We start from the raw sequence: 19672 nt of genomic DNA, 5'->3' as shown, positions 1-19672 counted from the left end.
AGAGTTCTTTTGCCGACATGATTTATACCTGTTCCCCTAATGAAATAAGCCAGACTGGCAAAAGGGCTTTTTTGACGGTATAACTGCATCTACATTAGGGCTTTCGCGAGCATAGCTATGTCAGAGAAGCTGGGGGAAGGGGGTGTTTCGCACTCCTAAGGGACATAGCTGTGCTTGCAAAACTTTTGTTAAACATTTGCTGGAAGACAGTCGCATGGCTTGGCCGTACTGCTTTTTGAAACACCAATCAGAAACTGAAAAAGAAGTGGGCATGGGCCAGCAGATGTGGCAAGAATAAGAAACCAGCAACCCTGCTCCTAAAACCAAGTTCAAGTCATCTATCTGTGCGTTTCTTTTAATGTTCTTTCTATGTCTTCTACTTTCTGGCTTTGTCTAGAAACAAAGGAACAAAAATGTTACTGCCCCCCCCCCCACCCTCTGTTTGGAAATGCCCCAGAAATGGTGATCTTGTGAGATTTGCACCTCATATAGAAATCTAGATAAACTTGGACGTTTTTCCTGCCTGAACCTTCGGAATCTAAGATGCGTTTTGATTGTTTTCTCACTTGTGATTTTGGCCAGAGGAGATGAGGAGGAAGGAGTCCTGGGACAATTGCAGCTTGTCTATAAACCTGTAGTTGCACCAGAGATCTAGTTAGCAGCATTTTCTACCCCAGCTCTCCTGGCAAGCAGCGCTGAAGAGCTTCCCAAACATGTAAACAGAAACCTGTGAAGGGGAAAGCTGTTAATCAGACACGAATAAATATCCTCAGTGCTGCAGAAAATTATTTTTTTAAAAAAATTAATGTTCTTTTCTTTCTAGTTTGCCCCCATGTCAAAGTCCCTCTTTAACAATATTTTAGAAAACATTGCTCAGAGTCCTTGAATTATGTGATTGTTAGTTTGTCTGGGAGATTTACCATCTGTGTTCCTGCTGTGTCCATTCAGTTGAAAAACATTACATTTGTCAAAAGGATTTTGTTAGAGTACCATCCAGTTTGATTGAAGCTCAACCTAGCATTGCATAGGTACTGTGTAGAGGAAGAAAATGATGCTTGCAACCTTGACAGGGCTGTTCCTCCAGCTGGTATCACGTGAGGCTAGGAATTCAAATGTTCATATCTGTAGAATATTAAAACCCAATAAACAGTCCTGCACTCACTCGCAAACATCAGAGAGTCATCGGGTGTCAGGATAAGAGTCCAGATCCAGGCTATAACTTTCTCCATGAGTTATTACTTAAGCAGTTATGATCTCAGAGCAGTGTTTGTGCTGCTAGATATGTTTCAGTTGACCCTAGCATGAGGTCTGAGACTCCAACAGACCCCAGGAAGCATAGATTCTTCAGCTCAGTCTGGCTGTCAGGCTGGGAAAAATTATCCAGAACTCTCTTAAAGAAATGGAAGAGTATTTTTCAGTTAGTTGAGCAAAAAAAAAAAAAAAAATCAGTTGAAAATGTGATTGATTTACCGAGTCATAATACAGCACTATAGCGATGGTGCAAGGTACGTACAAAGTTACCATGGAATCTGTCCGTCTAGGGTTGGCAATAACTAAATTCTGCCCTTGGAGTCAGTGATGACTAGCTGGATTCATAGTTTTGAATGCTAGAAGGGACCATTATGATCATCATAGTCTGCCCTCCGGCAAAATCCAGACCAAAGAGCCTCACCCGAAAATGTCTGTATCAAGCCCATAACTTCTGTTTGAGCTACAGCTCACCTTTTAAAAAGACATCCAGTCTTGACTTAAAGATTTCAAGTGCTGGGGAATCCATCACATGCCCAAGTAAGTTGTTAATGACCCTCCCTGTTCAAATTTTCATCTTATTTTTAGGCTACATTTGTCTAGCTTCAGCTTCCAACCATTGGATCTTATAAATAGAGCCAACATTATAATAATAGTCCTAGAAATTAGAGACAAGCTAGACTTGAGGGCATCCAACGCATCTTCTTGTACATGAAGGATTGGTCCCTGCTGCACATGTGCTAATCTTTCGTGCTATTTAGGTTCACATGTGCCACATGATGGGGTTTCCGCTGCTTCCCTTGGGAGTTTATTCCACATGTTCTGGTGTAGATCTCATTGTCTGTAGTTTTCTGGATCTACGGATCCTAGGCTCATAAGTCCCATTTTCAAAAGCGATGCAGGAATTTATAAGTCTAAATCTCATCGAAAGTCCTAAATCACTTTTGAAAATGGGACTTAGGGCCCCTAAGTTCCTTCAACACTTCTGAAAGTTTCACCCATTAAGTCTAAATTTTCAATTTTTAATTTTATTCCATTCCTCCATAGGTGCTGGAACTAGAGGTGTGGGGGAGCTGCAGCACCCCCTGGCTTGAAGTGGTTTCCATCACATACAGGGTTACAGTTTGGTTCAATGGCGCTCAGCACCCCCACTATACAAATTGTTGCAGCCCCCCTGTATTGCTCCTATTTTATTATTCTTGAAGCTAGAGCTAGTTGGGGGAAAAACAGAAATTCACATTTTACTCCTCTCTTTTTTTTTCAAAATTTTGACAGTCTAAAGTTTTCAAATTTGACAATGCTACACCTTGAATTTTGAAAAATTCTGACCAATTCTACAGTTGGTTGGAAAAAGGCAAGAAAAGAAGTGTGGACATTTAAATGATTTTTTTTTTAATTTCATCATGACTTTGTAGCTAATCAGTATAGTAGTCACACAGCTGGTGTCTTCTCTCTCTATCTTCTGTCCTGTGCTCAGAGCAACATGATCTAGCCTCTTCTAAGCACAGCTGACCTCCCATATGCCTTCTATTCAGCCAGCCATGCATTTTCCTGTGCAGTTCAGGACAGACAGTTTATCAAAAAGTTCCACCATTGCTGTATCTTAATGTTGTTTTGTCATTGTTGTTTTTAAATCACAGGGTCCAACTGGACCTCAGGGCCCACTTGGATATCCAGGACCTCGTGGCGTCAAGGTAAGGAAGATGGGAAGGCAGGAACACACACCTATGTCTTTATTTCTGAGCTGAATTCTGTGTTTTGTGTTCGAGGAAGAGGAGGTCATCTTGGGTCTCACTGAGTTTGACAGCAGCCCCTAAGAAGAATTTTTAACAGGGTTAACAACGCTGGTTATATGTAAATGGAACGGCCATATAGAAGGGATAGCGCTGCAAGAGCGCTGGAAGTAATCTGAAAGATTAGGTGGTGAATCAGTTGAGGAGAAACCTGTAGGTATTACAGATGAGTCTAAAGGCTACCCGGCAGCTTTACCGCTAACTATGGATGTGATACCTATGGTAGATGTGTTATCAGTGAACCTAGCAGAAACTTAGATGTCTTTCTGCGGGGTGTAGCAGAAACACTGGAACACTAGTGTTCAGTCATACTTACCATTTGATCAATTCCTTTGGCCTGACTTATCAACTCAGGCCTAGTAGAAATATAACTCCACTGCTCTCTGGAAGAGCTTCAGATGGATTTTTATTCCCACGGAAAATGGCACAGTTCCATCACAATCACGTGCTGTTGGAAAACAAAATGAATCTCTGCCTGTACATGAAGATTTTAACAGGCTGTGACTGTTAATGAAACAAAATAGCCCAATATTAAAATAAAACACAGTGTGTCTGTGTGCTCAGAGTACTCTGAAATCGTGTTATTTGAAGCCAAGATTTCTCTGCATGGGATTTAAACTTGCATCCCATTCTCCCTCACTGAATTGTATTGCAGTTCTTCAGCTCACTCCTGATATCTGCAGTGTGTGCACATTGATAAGAAGGTAGTGGGTATTTTCCCCCTACCACTCTGATTCTTAATCCTGCATCTAACTCTGTTAACTCTGCCCCCATCTAACTCTGAAACTGCAGGGTTCCATGCTCATGGATACAGATCCTGGATCAAGGCTAAAGATTAAGTGAAAACTGATTCAAACCCTCCATACATTTTCCCAGCGGCACAAAGCCACTCACTCTTCCATTTCCAAAAATTTAACTAGATTTATTTAACCAAAGCATGTTTTCGTCTCATGTCTTGCAGCGCAGCAGATTGAGACTTATTGGGTCCATTAAGGAATGGTTTTCCATTATGCTTACTGCTAAAGTGGAACTGTTCCTCATTACAGTGATATAGAGAAAGTGTGTTGTCTGCACAATCTCAGTGTTTACCAAAAAATGTTTCGATTCCCTCAATCAGTGTGCTATTAATCGAATAAAGCTTCAGTTCTGGGAATCAAAGAACAGCTTCTCTCCTTGGACTTGCCATCATCAATCATTAGATCTTGTCCATCTGATCAGAATTCTCTCCTGCTGTGTGAATTCACTGCACTTGAAATTCATTTGTATGTTTTGCATGCAGGAGGGGTTGGGGGAGGACATTAAATATATCTTTGGTAAAATTACATTCATTTTTAAAAGCAGCAAAGAGTCCCGTGGCGCTTTATAGACTAACAGATGTTTTGTTGTATCCGACGAAGTGGGTATTCACCCGCAAAAGCTCATGCTCCAAAACGTCTGTTAGTCTATAAGGTGCCACAGGACTCTTTGCTGCTTTTACAGATCCAGACTAACATGGCTACCCCTCTGATACATTCATTTTTAAAGAGCTCTTTTTGTTGATATAAGAGTTACATGCATAGTACAGCTATAAGATGTATGTTCCCTGTGGTGAAATTCTGGCCTGCTTTTCCTGAGGGAAAATCAGTGTGCAGGAAGTTTCTTACTTTTTGCTTCAAGCAAGGCAAGACATGGACCTAGCAATGCTTTGAATGACAAAGAGACTCGGTCATGCCTTTGGCACCCTTGGCTGCTTTCAGCTGCAAGCACTAGGGGATGCAGCAGTAAGGCACACTGCTGAATCTCCCACCTTCTACTCCTTAAACCATTCTGCCTTCCATTGGATCCCTGATACCCAGCTTCCCCCTTTCCAAGAGAGCCTCATTTACTTAAGGACAGAATTTGGCTCAGAAAGTCTTCAAAACTCAGAATAGAACTTGCAGCCCCCAAGCTGTAAGAAACCACAGTAGCCAACTGAGAATTAGATCTCAAAATCCATTCTTATTGACTGTCTCACATATTGATACTCTCCAGTCCCTTGGCAGACACACACAGCATGATCAATCCACTGCAGCTCAGTGAGTACGCTGGACCAAAGGTGAAAACACAGCAATGATTTGCAGCCGCATATGGCCAGGGTTCCAGATTTCCTTGTTGTCCAGGGTTATCTCCTCCTATGTCCTTCAGCCATCAGCGCATGAGCAGCTAGATTCTGGCAGCTATAAGCAACCAAGGGTCAAATAGATAGGGAAATGTGAAGCAGTTGCACTCGCTAGATCTAGGTCAGGGGTCAGCAACTTTTCAGAAGTGGTGGGCTGAGTCTTCATTTATTCGCTCTAATTTAAGATTTCACATGCCAGTGATCATTTTAATGGTTTTAGAAGGTCTCTTTCTATAAGTCTATAATATATAACTAAACTATTGTTGTATATAAAGTAAATAAGGTTTTTTAAATGTTTAAGAAGCTTCATTTAAAATTAAATTAAAATGCAGAGCCCCCCGGACCAGTGGCCAGGACCTGGGCAGTGTGAGTGCCACTGAAAATCGGTTCGCGTGCCACCTTTGGCACATGTGCCATCGGTTGCCTACCCCTGGTCTAGATGTAGTGCAGGCAGGCACTGTATGTAAACTTCCCATACACACTGCCATAGCATCTTAGGGAACTGTGCCCCATGTCACAACCACTAAAATAAAATAAGGGCAAAATTTCACCTTCTGATGCATATGCAGGACAGTGAGAGGAAAGGGAGCAGGATGGGTGCATCCACAGCAGAACTCTTCAATAAGGTTGCAATACTAACCAAAGAGTGTACAGGCTAAATTCTCAGTTCATGCTTGGGCTCTGTTGTACCACATACGTAGTGTGCAAGATCACATGCTTACCTCAGGCATCTGGGTAAGAGGGGCAAGTACAAGATGTACTGGAAACCCCCTCAATAAGATACTTAGATTGTTAGCTCCTTGGCGCAGAGACCATCGTTTGGTTCTCTGAACAGCACCTAGCACAGTGGGTCTTGGTCCAGGACCAGGGCTTTTAGGTGCTACAATCAAACAATTAATAATAATACGCCATGTTCTTGGCATGTGTATCCTGTGGACTCACTATTCATTCTTTCCCTTTCCTTTCCAATCTGTTCAATGCCCTAGTGTTGATTGATTTAAATATCCATACATAAATAAACCCAAAAAGTTTGGCAGGGGTAGAAATCCTGCTTTAAGGCATAAGCCAACTTCTCTAAGTGATGGAGGTTAGGAAGAAATTTTCCCTGGGAGCAGCTTATTCCTTAACCGCCTATTTCAGGGTTTCCTTCACCTGCTTGTGAAGTAGCTGGTGCCGGCCACTGTTGGACACGCGATGCAGGGCTAGACGGACCACAGCTCTGATCCAGTATGACAGCTTCCTGTTCTCCGGTTTTCCTAGGCATTCTTCCCAGCCAGTAGCCCCTCTCCCAGATGATCAGTCATCTCATTCCATAGAGCTGTTCCACTTACCTCAACTTATTCAGTACAGGACCAGTGAGTCTGAAAATGGGGGAGTTGCCCTGTATTCATATAATTAGTAAATATGGTGCTGCATTAATAATGGACAGGTATTCTTAGGCTTCGTGCTTTCACATTCTGGTTTTAGCTTTATATTCGCTACATTTCCCCTCCACCCCCGATCTCTAACGCCCCATTCCTCACCCCTCCAGTTTTCCCAACTCTGTCATGGATCTTGGTGTCGGCAGCATTTTGATTAGACGTAATGGCTTGGGGACTGAGTACAGGATAATAGCAAACAAGGAGACAAGTCAACTCCAGGGGAAGGAGCGTAGTGCTAGATAATACTTGAATGTCTCTTGAATCCCGAGACTAGTACTATCGTCAGGAAAATTACATCTCCTTCACCCTGTCCATTTAGTGCTAAGGATCTCTGCTGTTGGAGGCTGATTAAGTAGCAGACTGCTTAAGAGTGTCCATTCAGTGTCATTTCACACAGAGGCAATCATAGGTTGCACATTATGCTTCTTCAGATCCTAGTTGCGCTAAAGATTTATCCTGGTTTCAAAGCTGGCTGGGCTGTGGATGACTGCTATGCTGAGTTATTACATCAGGCTGGGAGTATAATATGTTTTTACCACAAGATGGCACTTGGCAAACTGAGTCTTAGTCGAGAGCTCGCCAGCTTTAGCCCCTTGTAATGTCTTTCTCCAGAATCGTGACCATCAATAAATGGTATGAACGTTAAGCATGAATTCGAATGATTCTGCTCTGCCCTTGCCAGACATATACAGATGAATAGGTGGTTTATAAATGGTCCTGAACATTTTCATTTGACTGCAGTGTGGTTATATCTATTCATACTTAGCTGAGGATCTGGCCCTTGGAAAACAATCGCTGCTGTTTAGTTTGAAGTCCCACCTCAGCTGATGGATCAGTATGAAAGGGTGGATCTTGGCCCCATTGAAATAAATGAGGATTTTTCCATTGACTTTCAAGGGTATGTCTACACTGCAGCTGGGAGCATGCTTTCCAGTGCACGTAGACAGATTTGCTAGCTCTGCTCAAGCTAGCAGGCTAATAATAGCAGTGTAGCAAGGGATAGCATGGGTGGTTCCTGGGGCTAGCTGCCCATATATACTGGCAATTAGCCCAAGCTGCTGCCTGTACTACCCACAGCTATTTTTAGTGCACTAGCTTGAGCGGAGCTAATATGTGTCTGTCTACCCATGCTCATAATTGCATTTCCAGCTGCAGTGTAGATGTTTCTTTGGGTGAAATTCACTCACCCCTACTGCCAATGCACAATGGAGGCAAGTGTCGCACTAAAAAGGAGCAAGAAATCTGCAGACTCTTTGCTAGGTGAATGCTACAAAGTCATAAAGGAAGACGTTGTGAATGTGTGTTCAGTATTTTTTCAAATGAATTCACTTCAGCATAGGGTGACTAGCTAGCAAATATGAAAAATCGGGACAGGGTTGGGGGGTAATAGGATCCTATATAAGGAAATAGACCCCAAAATCGGGACTGTTTCTATAAAATCGGGACATCTGGTCACCCTATTTCAGCAGTGTCTGTACCCCTTTTGCACTTAAGTAATATCTTAGTGCAAAAGCCTCTTTACTGGCAGGAGATTTTGATGAAAGTTGCCTATTTTAAGATGAATTTTTGGAAAACCTTTTCAGAAAGCAAACTTCCAGTCATGAATGTTCTCCCTGGAAACTTGATTCTGACTGTTACACTCATCGTATTGAGAAATGAAGACGTATCACACGTCCCTTCTGTCCAATGAAATCAGCTCAAATTTTGAGTAGCAAATATTCACAAATGAGCAACAAACCAAAAACTATTCAGCAAATAATTATAAACCACCAGTACATTTAGGAAAATCACAATCTGCACAAGGACAATTTGGCAGCAGAGAGTGAGGCAAAATTCACTACTGTTAATGATTCACCCAGCTCTAGCTATTTGTGTGCTTTACCTTGTGCAGGTATAACATTGTAATGTGCCTCTGTATTTTTTCCTAAGGGGGCAGACGGTGTTCGTGGCTTGAAGGGCACTAAGGGTGAAAAGGTGAGTTACCCCGTTCCACTGGAGGAAGGTTGCCTGTGTGTGCAGTTTTGCAGACCTGCTTTGCCAATGTAGGATCCAGTCCTGTGAGACATACACATATGACTATTTCTGCTGGTGAATGGAGCTGGACTGTCAGTCCTAGAAACAGCTGCTCTCTATTTATTCCCAGAGCAGGCATAGAATAGAAATCCTCCACAGTGCTCAGCCAGTGTGTCTCAACTCTGAGCTGGGAATAACGCAGTCTCCATGACCTACTCAATCTTCGGCCTGACTCCTGAGGCCAGCCATTAGTGATAGTATTATGGTTTAAATACCTTAGAAGGGAGGGGAGTCTGGTTTCTTGCTGGATTTCCCCCTTATGCTGGTAACTGAAGCACACTGCTTCCTAACTAATAGCAAACAAAAATCATGTCAATGTACGTTTTAGCAGAAGTCCTTTGCCCAGGAGCAAGCTTCTGGGTTTTTTGTTAGCCAGGGGAAATTCCACTGACATAAATGGAATTCTTTGTGATTTATATCTGGGTAACAAAGATCAGAATCCAGCCCAGGGAATACACTGCCAAGACCAGCCATTGGAGCAGCTTGTAAAATCTGTCTGACAAAGGAATTTGACAAAGTAGAATGTGCGTAGAAAAAAATATAGATTGTATTTCAGGGATACAGCTGTGGTCTCCCAAAGCAATATCAGGAGATGGAGATTTGCTGCGCTGTTCCAGTCCTAAGTATCCCCATGATCCTTTTTCATATCTGATGGTCCATCACCAGCAGAGCTGGCAATTGGAGGCAAGGAGTTAGCCAGAGAGACCTTCCAGAATCCAAAGTTGGTTTTGGTTACCTTGTCTGTGTTTTAATCTGTCCTGGGTTTGCTCTAGGAGTTGATACAGTATCGATTTGAGCTCTGCAATTAAACTGTCTTGGCTGGAAGAAATATTACTACTGTCTTTGAGGTTTCATGGAAGGATGGTGTAAAATGATCTCCGTGAAAATAAAACCCTGTTATTCTTCAAAATAATTTGTTGCCAGTACCGATAAATTACTGGTATTTATACCATCTGAGCAGATGATCTCTACTGGGAGCCAAGGTGTGATTGGTTGGAGAATGCACCTTTGTAATTCCAGTCTGATTATAGTTGTCTGTTGATATGATACTCCCAAAGGTAGGATCTTGAGCACTTCCAGCTTGGCTGTGTTGCATGTGATGTACAATGTGCATTGGGGTTAGTGGGCCCATCTTGCCCTCCACCTGGTACAGAGATGCCCTTATGCCATGGAAATACACAAGCATTGTACACCCCTGGTTCAGAGTTTCACAGAGGCTGCCATGGAGGGAGAGGTAGGCAGTGACATGGTGGCCAAGGGAAGGAGTGTATCTGTCACTACATGGATTCACTGGCCATTGCCCCTGCTGTGGAAGAGTGCATAGGCTGACAGTTCTGCTGAAGCGGCTGAACAGGGGGCTAAAATTGGTTCTTTCCCTTGCTCAGAACCCTGATCAGCACTCAGCACTGTTCCCCAAAGGTACAGAATGTCACCGCTTATATTTGACCTGTGTCAGTGTCCCCTTTGGACAATCAGCTGTTTTTCTCCACCTGTTATTCAGGGTGAAGATGGCTTCCCTGGCTTCAAAGGTGACATGGGCATCAAGGGAGACCGGGTGAGTGTTTGCTGATCTGGCGAGGTATGTTGAATGCATCTTCCCCACAGAAAGAGAGAGCAGATTTGGGACAGGGTCCTTCATGCTTCATGAAATCAGTCTCATGTAATGACGATGGTTCTTCAGGCATGTTAGCGTTCAGAGATGCCCTTCAATAACCAAATGAAACACTGAGCATAATAATAGGGGGTAGGGCTTTGAAAGTCCCTCATAAGCACTAAATAACTGAGCTGTTGTGCAATCATGAAATGCAGTTCTCTGGGGTGGAACATAGTGGTTGTTCTGTTGCAGCTTCAAGGGAGAATTAGAAGGTTTTTCTTGTTGGTGTTTTCCTGATAAGTGCCTGGTATATAAAGATTCTGTCCCAGGGTGGAATACATCAGAATTCATTTCACACCAGTATCCTGGGAAGAAGTGTCCTGCGGGCAGCAAACTGCTTGCATCATCTTTGTAACGCTTACTCCTGTATTCACTCATGAGATCTGCTCAGTGGAGAGCAGAAAGTTAGACTGGGTCATGATGAGTCTCTGCTCCCATTCTGTACATTCAACTGCTATATAGGAACCCTGGTGTCCCAGACTTGCTGGAAACAAGGAGGTTCTAAATCTCTCAGTTCTTTACTTCCATATCAGAAGTAAAATTAAAGCTAGTAGTAACATAGAACCCAATCTTGCATCCCTGATATGTGCACATCCTGCAGGATCATTTATTTATTTCCAGTATCTCTTTTCCCTCCCATAATGTTACATCTTCTTTATTTGCTAAGCCGGATGTCGATCTGTAGCACCAGAACAAAGTCTGAAGTCACCCAGCATGCACTTCAGTAGAATTGAGAACAGAGCTATGGAAACCACCAGGAGAGCATTTTCATATTAGACACATATCTTTAGAAGCGGGGTCATTGCCTGACATCAAAAGCTTTTCAAATCATCGGCCCAAACTACCACGGAGATTCAGACAGCAGCGACGTAGCACACTTGTGCAGGGATCTGCCAACTAGGAAATGGTTTTGTAGAATGCCACCCTCGCTTATGTATGGCTGGAGACGTTCTTGCCATGCCTTTCTGAACAATAAAGCACATCTTAGCTTGGTGTTTCATTAATAGATATTAGGCACTGGGATATTAGGCAAAGCAAATCCTCCATTGCTCCTGGCATGTAAGAATACCATGGAGCCATACCAAGCTCCCAAGGCTCCATTCTGAACATCACCTCAAAGTCACTCTCTGTCGATCACTTGAAAGCTTTTCCAGCCCCACCTCCTTCTTTTCAAAGATGAAATTCACGTAGCGGCAGATCATGCTAAAAGGTTTGTATCTCAGGAGGATTATGCTACCCTTGCCAAACAGGTACCCACCTGAACCGTTCTAACCAAACATTCAATCTCTGCTGTCTGCTAGCAAGTTCCTTTGTTTGTTTTTTATGATAAATACCGAGCTGCTTGAGGATGAGGGCTCCCTGAGAATTTTGCAGATAAGTAGGATGCCATCTCAGTTAGTTGTGAGCCAAATATATGTGTGTTTCCACTTTGAAAACTTCTGTTGTAACCATGCAGAATGCTAATAGCCAAGCCAGTTGCTCGGCCTGTTTTCCCAGTGATTTTCAGGCTGAGGCTTTCATACCAGTCTTTCTTTTGCAGTTTTTCAGATTGGCCCTAAATTGTAACACCTCCCAAGGGCTGCATGTGTATAAACCCATGGTTTGGAGATCAGGAAGCAGAAACATGGGTTCATAGGAGCCAGAGCTAATGAAAGCTATTTCAGTGGAGAGGAGCTGGAATTAGAGAGGATAATTGGAGTGTAGGGAAAGACTGCTGTGCTGAGAAATAATAGCCGGGCGATGTGAGTGAAAGCAGCATGTCTGTTCTAATAACACTCTAATTTACTGCACAACAATGTGGTCTGAGCAATGACTGGGTAAAAGTTTAACTTCTCCACAAATTGCTTTAGTGACACGAAGGTGAGCCAGAACATAGCTGTGTGTACGTTCCTGCCAGTCTCAGGTGATCTGCACTGGGACACGAGATTGCATGAGTGCCATCTTCATCATCACTTCCCTTTTGATTAACAGGGTGAAATTGGTCCTCCCGGCCCACGAGGCGAAGATGGGCCCGAAGGTCCTAAAGGTCGTGGCGGTCCTAATGGAGATCCAGGTCCTCTTGGTCCTTCTGGGGAAAAGGTAACAGTGCTAAAGCTGGAACTGTCCCTTCGATGCCCAGTCAAAGCAGACAAGAATGGCCAGGGCCAGCCCAGTTTTACAGTGTGCTGCACCACCCTGTTTCCCCAGGATATCCTCTGGTGGATGGTGGAAGGGTCCATGATGAGGGAGTCTGGAGGTTGAGACAAGACTTCTTTTTGGGAGGGGAAATGAGGCGGGTTTTGGGGCCGATTTATATTTTGATTGATGGTATTGGGGTGTGGTGCTGTTTGATGTCCCTGATATACACAGAAGCACTTGACCTACAGGTTACAGTCATGCTGCATTGGATAGACTCAGACATATTCAGATGTCACCAGCTCTAGAGTGACTCTGCTTTAGTTCCACACCATCAGAGTGGAGCTGGTCACAAGCTTTGTCAAAAAAATAGGATTTTGTTGCAAACAAACTATGGTTTTAGAAGAAAATGTTGAGTTTTTGTTTGAAATCCCCCAGATTTGAAAATATTAAGGGTTATGGCAGGTTTTCTGTGTAAAACCCAATTTTTTTGTTAACTTTTTTTAACCCAATTAAAAAAGATTTCCTGGCCTGCTATACATGAGAGAGAGGAATCAAACCTAATCACACTGAAGGCTTCTCCCAGCAGAGAAGGGGCTTTTGACAGTTCCACTGCTTCTTAAGTATCTTCGGCTTCATTCTATTCATGTGGTCTGATCTCACATCTGAACTACTATGAAGCTTAATGTGTTTCCTTTTGCATAATGCAACCCTTTATTGAACCTGCGTATACAATCCTGATTACCCTTGAAGGTGATGTGGTGAAATGGTCACAAAATACACACTACATTCTGTTTTTTAATAATATTACAGGGAAAACTCGGAGTTCCAGGGCTCCCAGGTTATCCGGGAAGGCAAGGTCCAAAGGTAATTTTTTATTTTACTGTTGTTAAACTCATCTCCAGAAAGCATGGCAGATAGCATCCATGAGAAGTTGCGGGAAATGGGCAGAACTCAGCTCTCTGTTCTATCACTGTAAACCTACAAGGCCAGATCTTCAGCTGCTGTGAATCAGTATAGCACCATTGATTCAGTCAGTGGAGGATGTCATCCAGAGCAGTGGCTCTCAGCCTTTCCAGAATACTGTATCCCTTTCAGGAGTCTGATTTGTCTTCATCTCACTTAAAAACTTACAAAATCAGACATAAACACACACAAAAGTGTCATAGCACACTATTACTGAAAAACTGCCTACTTTCTCATTGTACCATATAATTATAAAACAAATCAATTGGAATATAAATATTGTACTTACATTTCAGTGTATAGGATATAGAGCAATATAAACAAGTTATTGTCTGGATGAAATTTTAGTTTGTACTGACTTCACTAGTACTTTTTATGTAGCCTGTTGTAAAACTAGGCAAATCTCTAGATGAGTTGATATATCCCCGGAAGACCTCTCAGTACCCCCAGGGGTACATGTACCCCTTGTTGAGAACCACTGATTCAGAGTATTTAACCAAGTATGAAGTCAGTAGAGTCTGTTTACATGAGTAAAATGAGTGGCCCCATGTCCTACAGGCCTGACTCTCCATTGCCTTATGTACACGGGCAGCTTCAGGCAACAGCACGCCAAGCACGTGCATGGGGCAGCAAGCCACTGGGGGCGCTCTGCCAGTCTCCGCGAGGGGGGCAGGCAGGTTGCCTTCAGCAGCATGCCTGCGGAGGGTCCACTGGTCCCGCGGCTTCGGTGGACCTCCAGAAGGCGTGCCACCAAATCCACGGGACCAGGAACCTCCCGCAGGCCAGCCGCTGAAGGCAGCCTGCCTGCCGTGCTTGGGGCGGTAAAATACCTAGAGCCGCCCCTGCTTGTGTAGTCAATTACACCTGTACAAAATCAGTGAAAATCAGATCACTTTGCTATGGTTAAATGGCCATACAAAATGTAAGGCAATGGAAAGTCAGGTTTTGCCATGTATTTTTAACTCTTTAATGCACAGCCTTCCTCAGATTTTATAGACCATCTAACAAATGGTATCTCATATGTGGGAGAAATTTACAAACATGAAAAAAGAGGGACAGATTCTCACCTGGTGTAAATAGGCCATGTAGCTTATACTATTGATTCTGATGTAACTTTAGTCTCAGTTAATGTAGGAGCAAAGCATTTGGAGAAAGGATGGGAAAATGAAAACATTGTGGGCCACCACCCTGTAGGGCTTTGCAGAAACCCTTTGATATACAGAAATCAGCAAAGTGCATGTGCACTTTTAGGCTTGTAATAATAAAAAAAAAGTAGCCTCCATATTATGCTTTACATCTTCAAAGCTCTGAACTACTGTTAACTAATTAATTAAGGAGAATAACTAATGAGGCAAAGTCTCCTTGAAATTAAAATAAAAGCGCCATTTGCAGAATTGCAGGCATCCTCTGTATCTTATCTACACGCCCACCTTCATTTGGGCTGTTGTCAAATGTTCTTTTTAAAATTAAAACTGAGAGTTCTGCTACATAGAATAAAAGCTGCAGCCTGGTTTTATCATGCCCTGGAGGCTTTGAAAACTTACGTTTTTGTTAACATTAATTTTTCCCTAAGAATCATATTTTATTATTCATGTTCATTGCTTGAAAAAACAGTCTTGTTTGACACTGGAGACATAATTAACCACAAAAGATTGTTTCCTGTTTTGTTTTTTTTTAATTTGCATTTTATGTTTGTGTTTGTTTGTGGGTTGTTGGGTTTTTTGTGTGTTCTTTTGTGGGGGGTTTTTGTTTTTTGTATTTCTTAGCTAACGCATATTTGAAAACTAGCAACAGCAGCTACTCTCTATACAGTTGCATTGGCAAAGAAGACTAGGGGTAACATTTTTCAGAGAGCCTGAGACCTATTTTCAAAAGTGATGTAGGAATGTAGAGAGAAATTTTTGGTTGTATTGAGACACTTAAAGATGCAGAGAGATGCCTAGGGAGATTTTCAAAAGCAAGTAAGCAGGTTAGGTACCCAATGGAAGTTTGGTACCTAACCACCTTAGGCCCTTTTGAAAATCCCAGTAGGCATCTCTCTGCATCTTGAGACACTAAATACCTTTGAAAATTGGCCCTTCAGAACGCAAGTCCTGTTGGCTTTGAATCAGACATAGGCTCCTAAATGCCGGAGTCACTTTTGAAAATGGGGCTTCGGCTTGCAAGTCACTGAAGTGCTTTAAAAATGGTAGACCTAGGTGATCACTATTGTTGTACCCTCCAGTGATATGGCTCTGGGTAAGGAACATTGGACCAATTCATTTGAAAACATGCTCCACTTCTTAACCATATTAAGCCAGTGTGTAGTATTGTCCCATATTCATGCCCCTACTTAATATACTGAGGGCCACGTTCTAGCTGGCATGTAAGCACAAGAAGGTATCCATAAGACCACAGGGGGCTGAGGGAGGAGTATGGATGTGAGCTTTCCTACCAGGGGCATGGCTACAAGTGGGTGGCCCAGCCATTTGTCGCCCAAGTCCAGCCGAATATGAGCCTGTGTAACTGCAGAAGCCGACGTCCATGTGGTTGTAGATCAGAAGCTCCTAGCTAAAGAGCGGGTAGCTCTTGGCCCGTCTGCGGAACGCCGTGGCTGGCAAGGAGCAGAGTGGTTTAGCCAGCCCCACTACTGCCTCTACTTGGCACCACAAACTTCTCCTGGCCCCAGGCAATTTTAGTGACAGCCAAGCCCCAGGCAGGTGCCAGCCAGTTCCTTTGCCCTGGCTTAACCCATGACTTCCTAGGTCTGTAGGCCTGCACTGCCCTGTCCAGCCCAGCCTCCAGGCACCACTTCCCGCAGCTCCCATTGGCTGGGAACAGCGAACTGTGGCCACCGGGAGCTGCGGGCGGCCATGCCCGAAGACGGTCAATGTAAACAGTCTTGCGGCCTGCCAGCAGATTACCCTGATGGGCCACAGGTTGCCCACCACTGGTGTAACCCCAGTGTAAACACAGTTATTGATCATACAGGGCCCAATCTGAACCCCATTGAAATAAGCAGAACTCCCATTAACATCAATGGACTTTGGAGCAGGGTGCAGTGCAAGCTACCAAGGGCCTCATGCTTAGCCAGCATAAATCTGCATAGTCCCATTGTAATCCCACCAGATTACACCAACCGAGGATCTGGCCCTCATTCTAAAATAGTAGACCAGAACAATGCCAATTTCAGCTCACTGTACCTTCTTCTCTCATTTATTTCCCCCCAGGGTTCAATTGGATTCCCAGGATTCCCAGGAGCCAACGGAGAGAAGGGTGGAAGGGTAAGAGCCATTTTGTCTGGCTGCTTTGCTGATTTTCATACAAAACCCAATGAACTTTGAGATAAACTCTGGAAGAGATTATTCCAATCAATGATGCAAAGAGCATGAGAAAACACAGTATCCATGAATGAGCTCACAGGATCAGAGCTGGAGGACAAGCAGAAAATGAAATCCAGATATCTGCTAGGTAACATAGCATAGAAAAGGTCTAAAGTCATTAATGAAAACCAGATTCATCTTTGTCAGCTCAGACGGAGCCATTGCATTACCCAGCTTGGGAGTTTTCAGTAAGAAAAGAAAAGACTCCTGTCTCTCAGCCACTCAACTTCCTCAGACATAATCCCCTTTCATTCTATTTCCATGCCACTAACAGGATGTGTCTGGCACAACAAACCAGCTACCTAGGAAATTTATGGTGTCTAAATGTTAAGCAAGCTCATTCCTTACATATTCACATGCATTTTCCCAGTCCAGTGCAGTCAGAACCTTCTCTGTCTCATGCCCCGTCAATCTTGGCGATGAACTCCCCTTTGATCACAATTGATCACAAATGTGATATCATAGCAGGACAGACACTGGGCTAAATTCAGTGCCGCTGTAATTCCATTGACTCCAGGGGAGCTGTGCCTGCTTTCACCATGGCTGACTTTGGCCTATTCTATGCTTCATCCATGAAAGGCTTGTGCCATTCAGAATCTCCAGGCCCACCTGGTAGAGATGTCTGGCAAGTGAAGAAAACTGGCCCTTCTGAATGGACTCCGCATAGCGTGTGACAAAAAAAATTTGTTGCATGGAGCAACGCTGAGTTCATTTGCCAGATGGATACTGCATTCCCTCTGGTGGCTGAGGCTGTGTCGCATTCCCCTGCTTGTGTGCACACGCTCACGCTCTTATTAACTGAGCACAAGTATAAATAGCAGTGTAGCTGTGGCTGGTGCTGAGTGCACCAGCTTCCGGTGTGGTTTTACTTGGCATGGGTAAGCCATGCCTCTGCTGACACCCCCAGGGCTCCGAGCTATGCTAGCTCTATGAGAGCTGGCATGAGTATGTGTACACAAGCAGGGGGAATCACCTCCGTAGCTCGTAGCGTAGACATAACCGTTGCTGAGAAGATCCGTTTTAAAACTGAGTGTTAACAACCCTTGGGAGTCCCTTGGGGTCTCTTCCTAGGTTTTCCTACAGAAACCAAGAGACCTGCACGCACACGGTGAGTAGGGAAATCGTGTCAAACTGGAAGCTGATCATAAGAGGAGGTTACCCTCTCTGCAGTCACAAGAAGCTCATTTATCCCTGGCAAACCAAAGAACGCCCTCTTCTCTCTCACCGGTTCAGTCTAAGAGATGAAAGCCCCTATGAAGATATCAAAATCGACTCTGGGAACATCAAGCTCCGAAAGTAGAGAAAGGATCTTGAGTTGAGCTATTGAGAGAGATGGATTCCAGTAACAGGGCAACTAACAGTGCAGACGGCAGCTTGTCAATTAAACGCTGGATATTTCTACCTCAGGATATTCTAAGAGCTCTTTCTGAATCTTGAGCCTTCCCACACCATGAGATGCGCGGAGAGCACAAGGAACTTTTTAATTAACAGTAATGATTAGAGATGAGTGAATCTGTTCTGATGCAGTATGAACCAGCAGGAGCCAAATTTTAAGTTCAAAATTCAGAGTGGAAAGGTTTTTTAAATATCAGGTATTTTTAATTTTCCAGTACCTCTGCACTTCCTGATTCCTGTGGGGGAGCTGGTGTTATTACTTATCATTTATATTTTCATAAAGCCCGAAGGTTGATCCCAGCTAGAACCCGCTTGTGCTAGGTGCAGTACAAATGCGTACACTCTTGTTTGTAAACAGAAACGCCACATGGCATTCCTGACCCAAACACAAATGGGAGGCGCCGGAAAGCTGATCGAGGAGCCCATTTCTCAATTTGATTATGCAGAAGAGGTGTTCAATGGTTCAGATAAGCTTCTGGAGCTAGATCAGTTAGACTGGCATGAATCTGGATCAATTCTAATAAAATCTTCCCTTTACTCAATGGAGCTGTTTCAGATTTACAGCTCAGCAAACGAGGTGAAAATCAGATCCTTAAAATGTGGATATCTCACCTGCAAGCCCGATGCACCTGGGTTTCTAAGCCTGTAGCTGTTTGCCCATCACTTGTAATGAAGGAGTATCAGGGCATTGGCTAGCTAACATAAAGGGTCTATTTCATGCAAAACAAGCTTGGGTTACATGATTTGGAGAACAAGCAGAAAGTCATTCTGTGCACCGGATCTGTCACAGTGAAGAAGAGCAGAGGTGGGGGTGTTTAGGAACGTGACTAGCATTACTTTCCCTGTTATTCTCATTTAAATACAAATTACTTTAACAGGCGTGTTGGATAGGAGTGCAGAGAATATAAATCACTTTGCACAGAGTTAATACTGTGCCACCTAATTTTAGTTTATATCTTTGAGGGATTTTTTATTCTTTTCTTCCATTGAGTAATTTTCATCTCCTGATTGCGAACTACAAATCTGTCTCCTTTTCCCTCCCACCCTACTTTGGCAGGGACTCAGTTGCTGAGCCGCTTGACTGTACTGGGAACAGGGGAGGCAGGAATAAGGTGGCTGTCATGACAAGCAAGAAGTCAGCGTGGCCCTGTAATTACCAAACCGCTTATCTGAAATGCAAAAAGAAAATCCCAGGGCCAGAATCCTGAGCTGGTGTAAATTGACACAGCAGCACGGTGGTTGCGGGAAGCCAAGCCTGTTTGCACCAGCTGAGGATCTGAGCCCCATTAGTTTTGTTTGCTAATTTTATTCCACCAGGAATTACAATGGGACTGCTAGGTTCACAAACCTTTTACGGTCACTTTTCATGCAATGTGGAGTTGGACCAAGCCATCAGTGTAAGCACGACCTAATTATCTCCAGTGCTCTGATAACTCTTTCAGTTTAGACAGAGCTGAAGGGTTTTTTTTTTCCAGTGCTCCAGAAATGATCTCCAGCTCCACCATTTT

At 43.6% G+C, this 19672-nt stretch overlaps 1 protein-coding gene across 2 annotated transcripts in view; it reads left to right on the top strand.

Annotated features, from left to right (window-relative positions):
* Window positions 1-19672, top strand: part of COL5A1 (collagen type V alpha 1 chain) — a 245575-nt gene that overhangs the window by 170208 nt on the left and 55695 nt on the right. For both annotated transcript variants that reach the window (XM_050926980.1, XM_050926979.1), the window contains exons 27-32: window positions 2889-2942; window positions 8529-8573; window positions 10174-10227; window positions 12298-12405; window positions 13255-13308; window positions 16617-16670. In XM_050926980.1, the coding sequence (XP_050782937.1) occupies window positions 2889-2942; window positions 8529-8573; window positions 10174-10227; window positions 12298-12405; window positions 13255-13308; window positions 16617-16670 (369 nt within the window). The remainder of the gene's footprint in view (window positions 1-2888; window positions 2943-8528; window positions 8574-10173; window positions 10228-12297; window positions 12406-13254; window positions 13309-16616; window positions 16671-19672) is intronic.

Source organism: Gopherus flavomarginatus, chromosome 17 (assembly GCF_025201925.1).
Source record: "Gopherus flavomarginatus isolate rGopFla2 chromosome 17, rGopFla2.mat.asm, whole genome shotgun sequence".
NCBI classification, from domain to species: domain Eukaryota; kingdom Metazoa; phylum Chordata; order Testudines; family Testudinidae; genus Gopherus; species Gopherus flavomarginatus.
The sequence above is the reverse complement of the archived record's forward strand: the minus strand, read 5'-3'. Positions and strand labels throughout refer to the sequence as shown.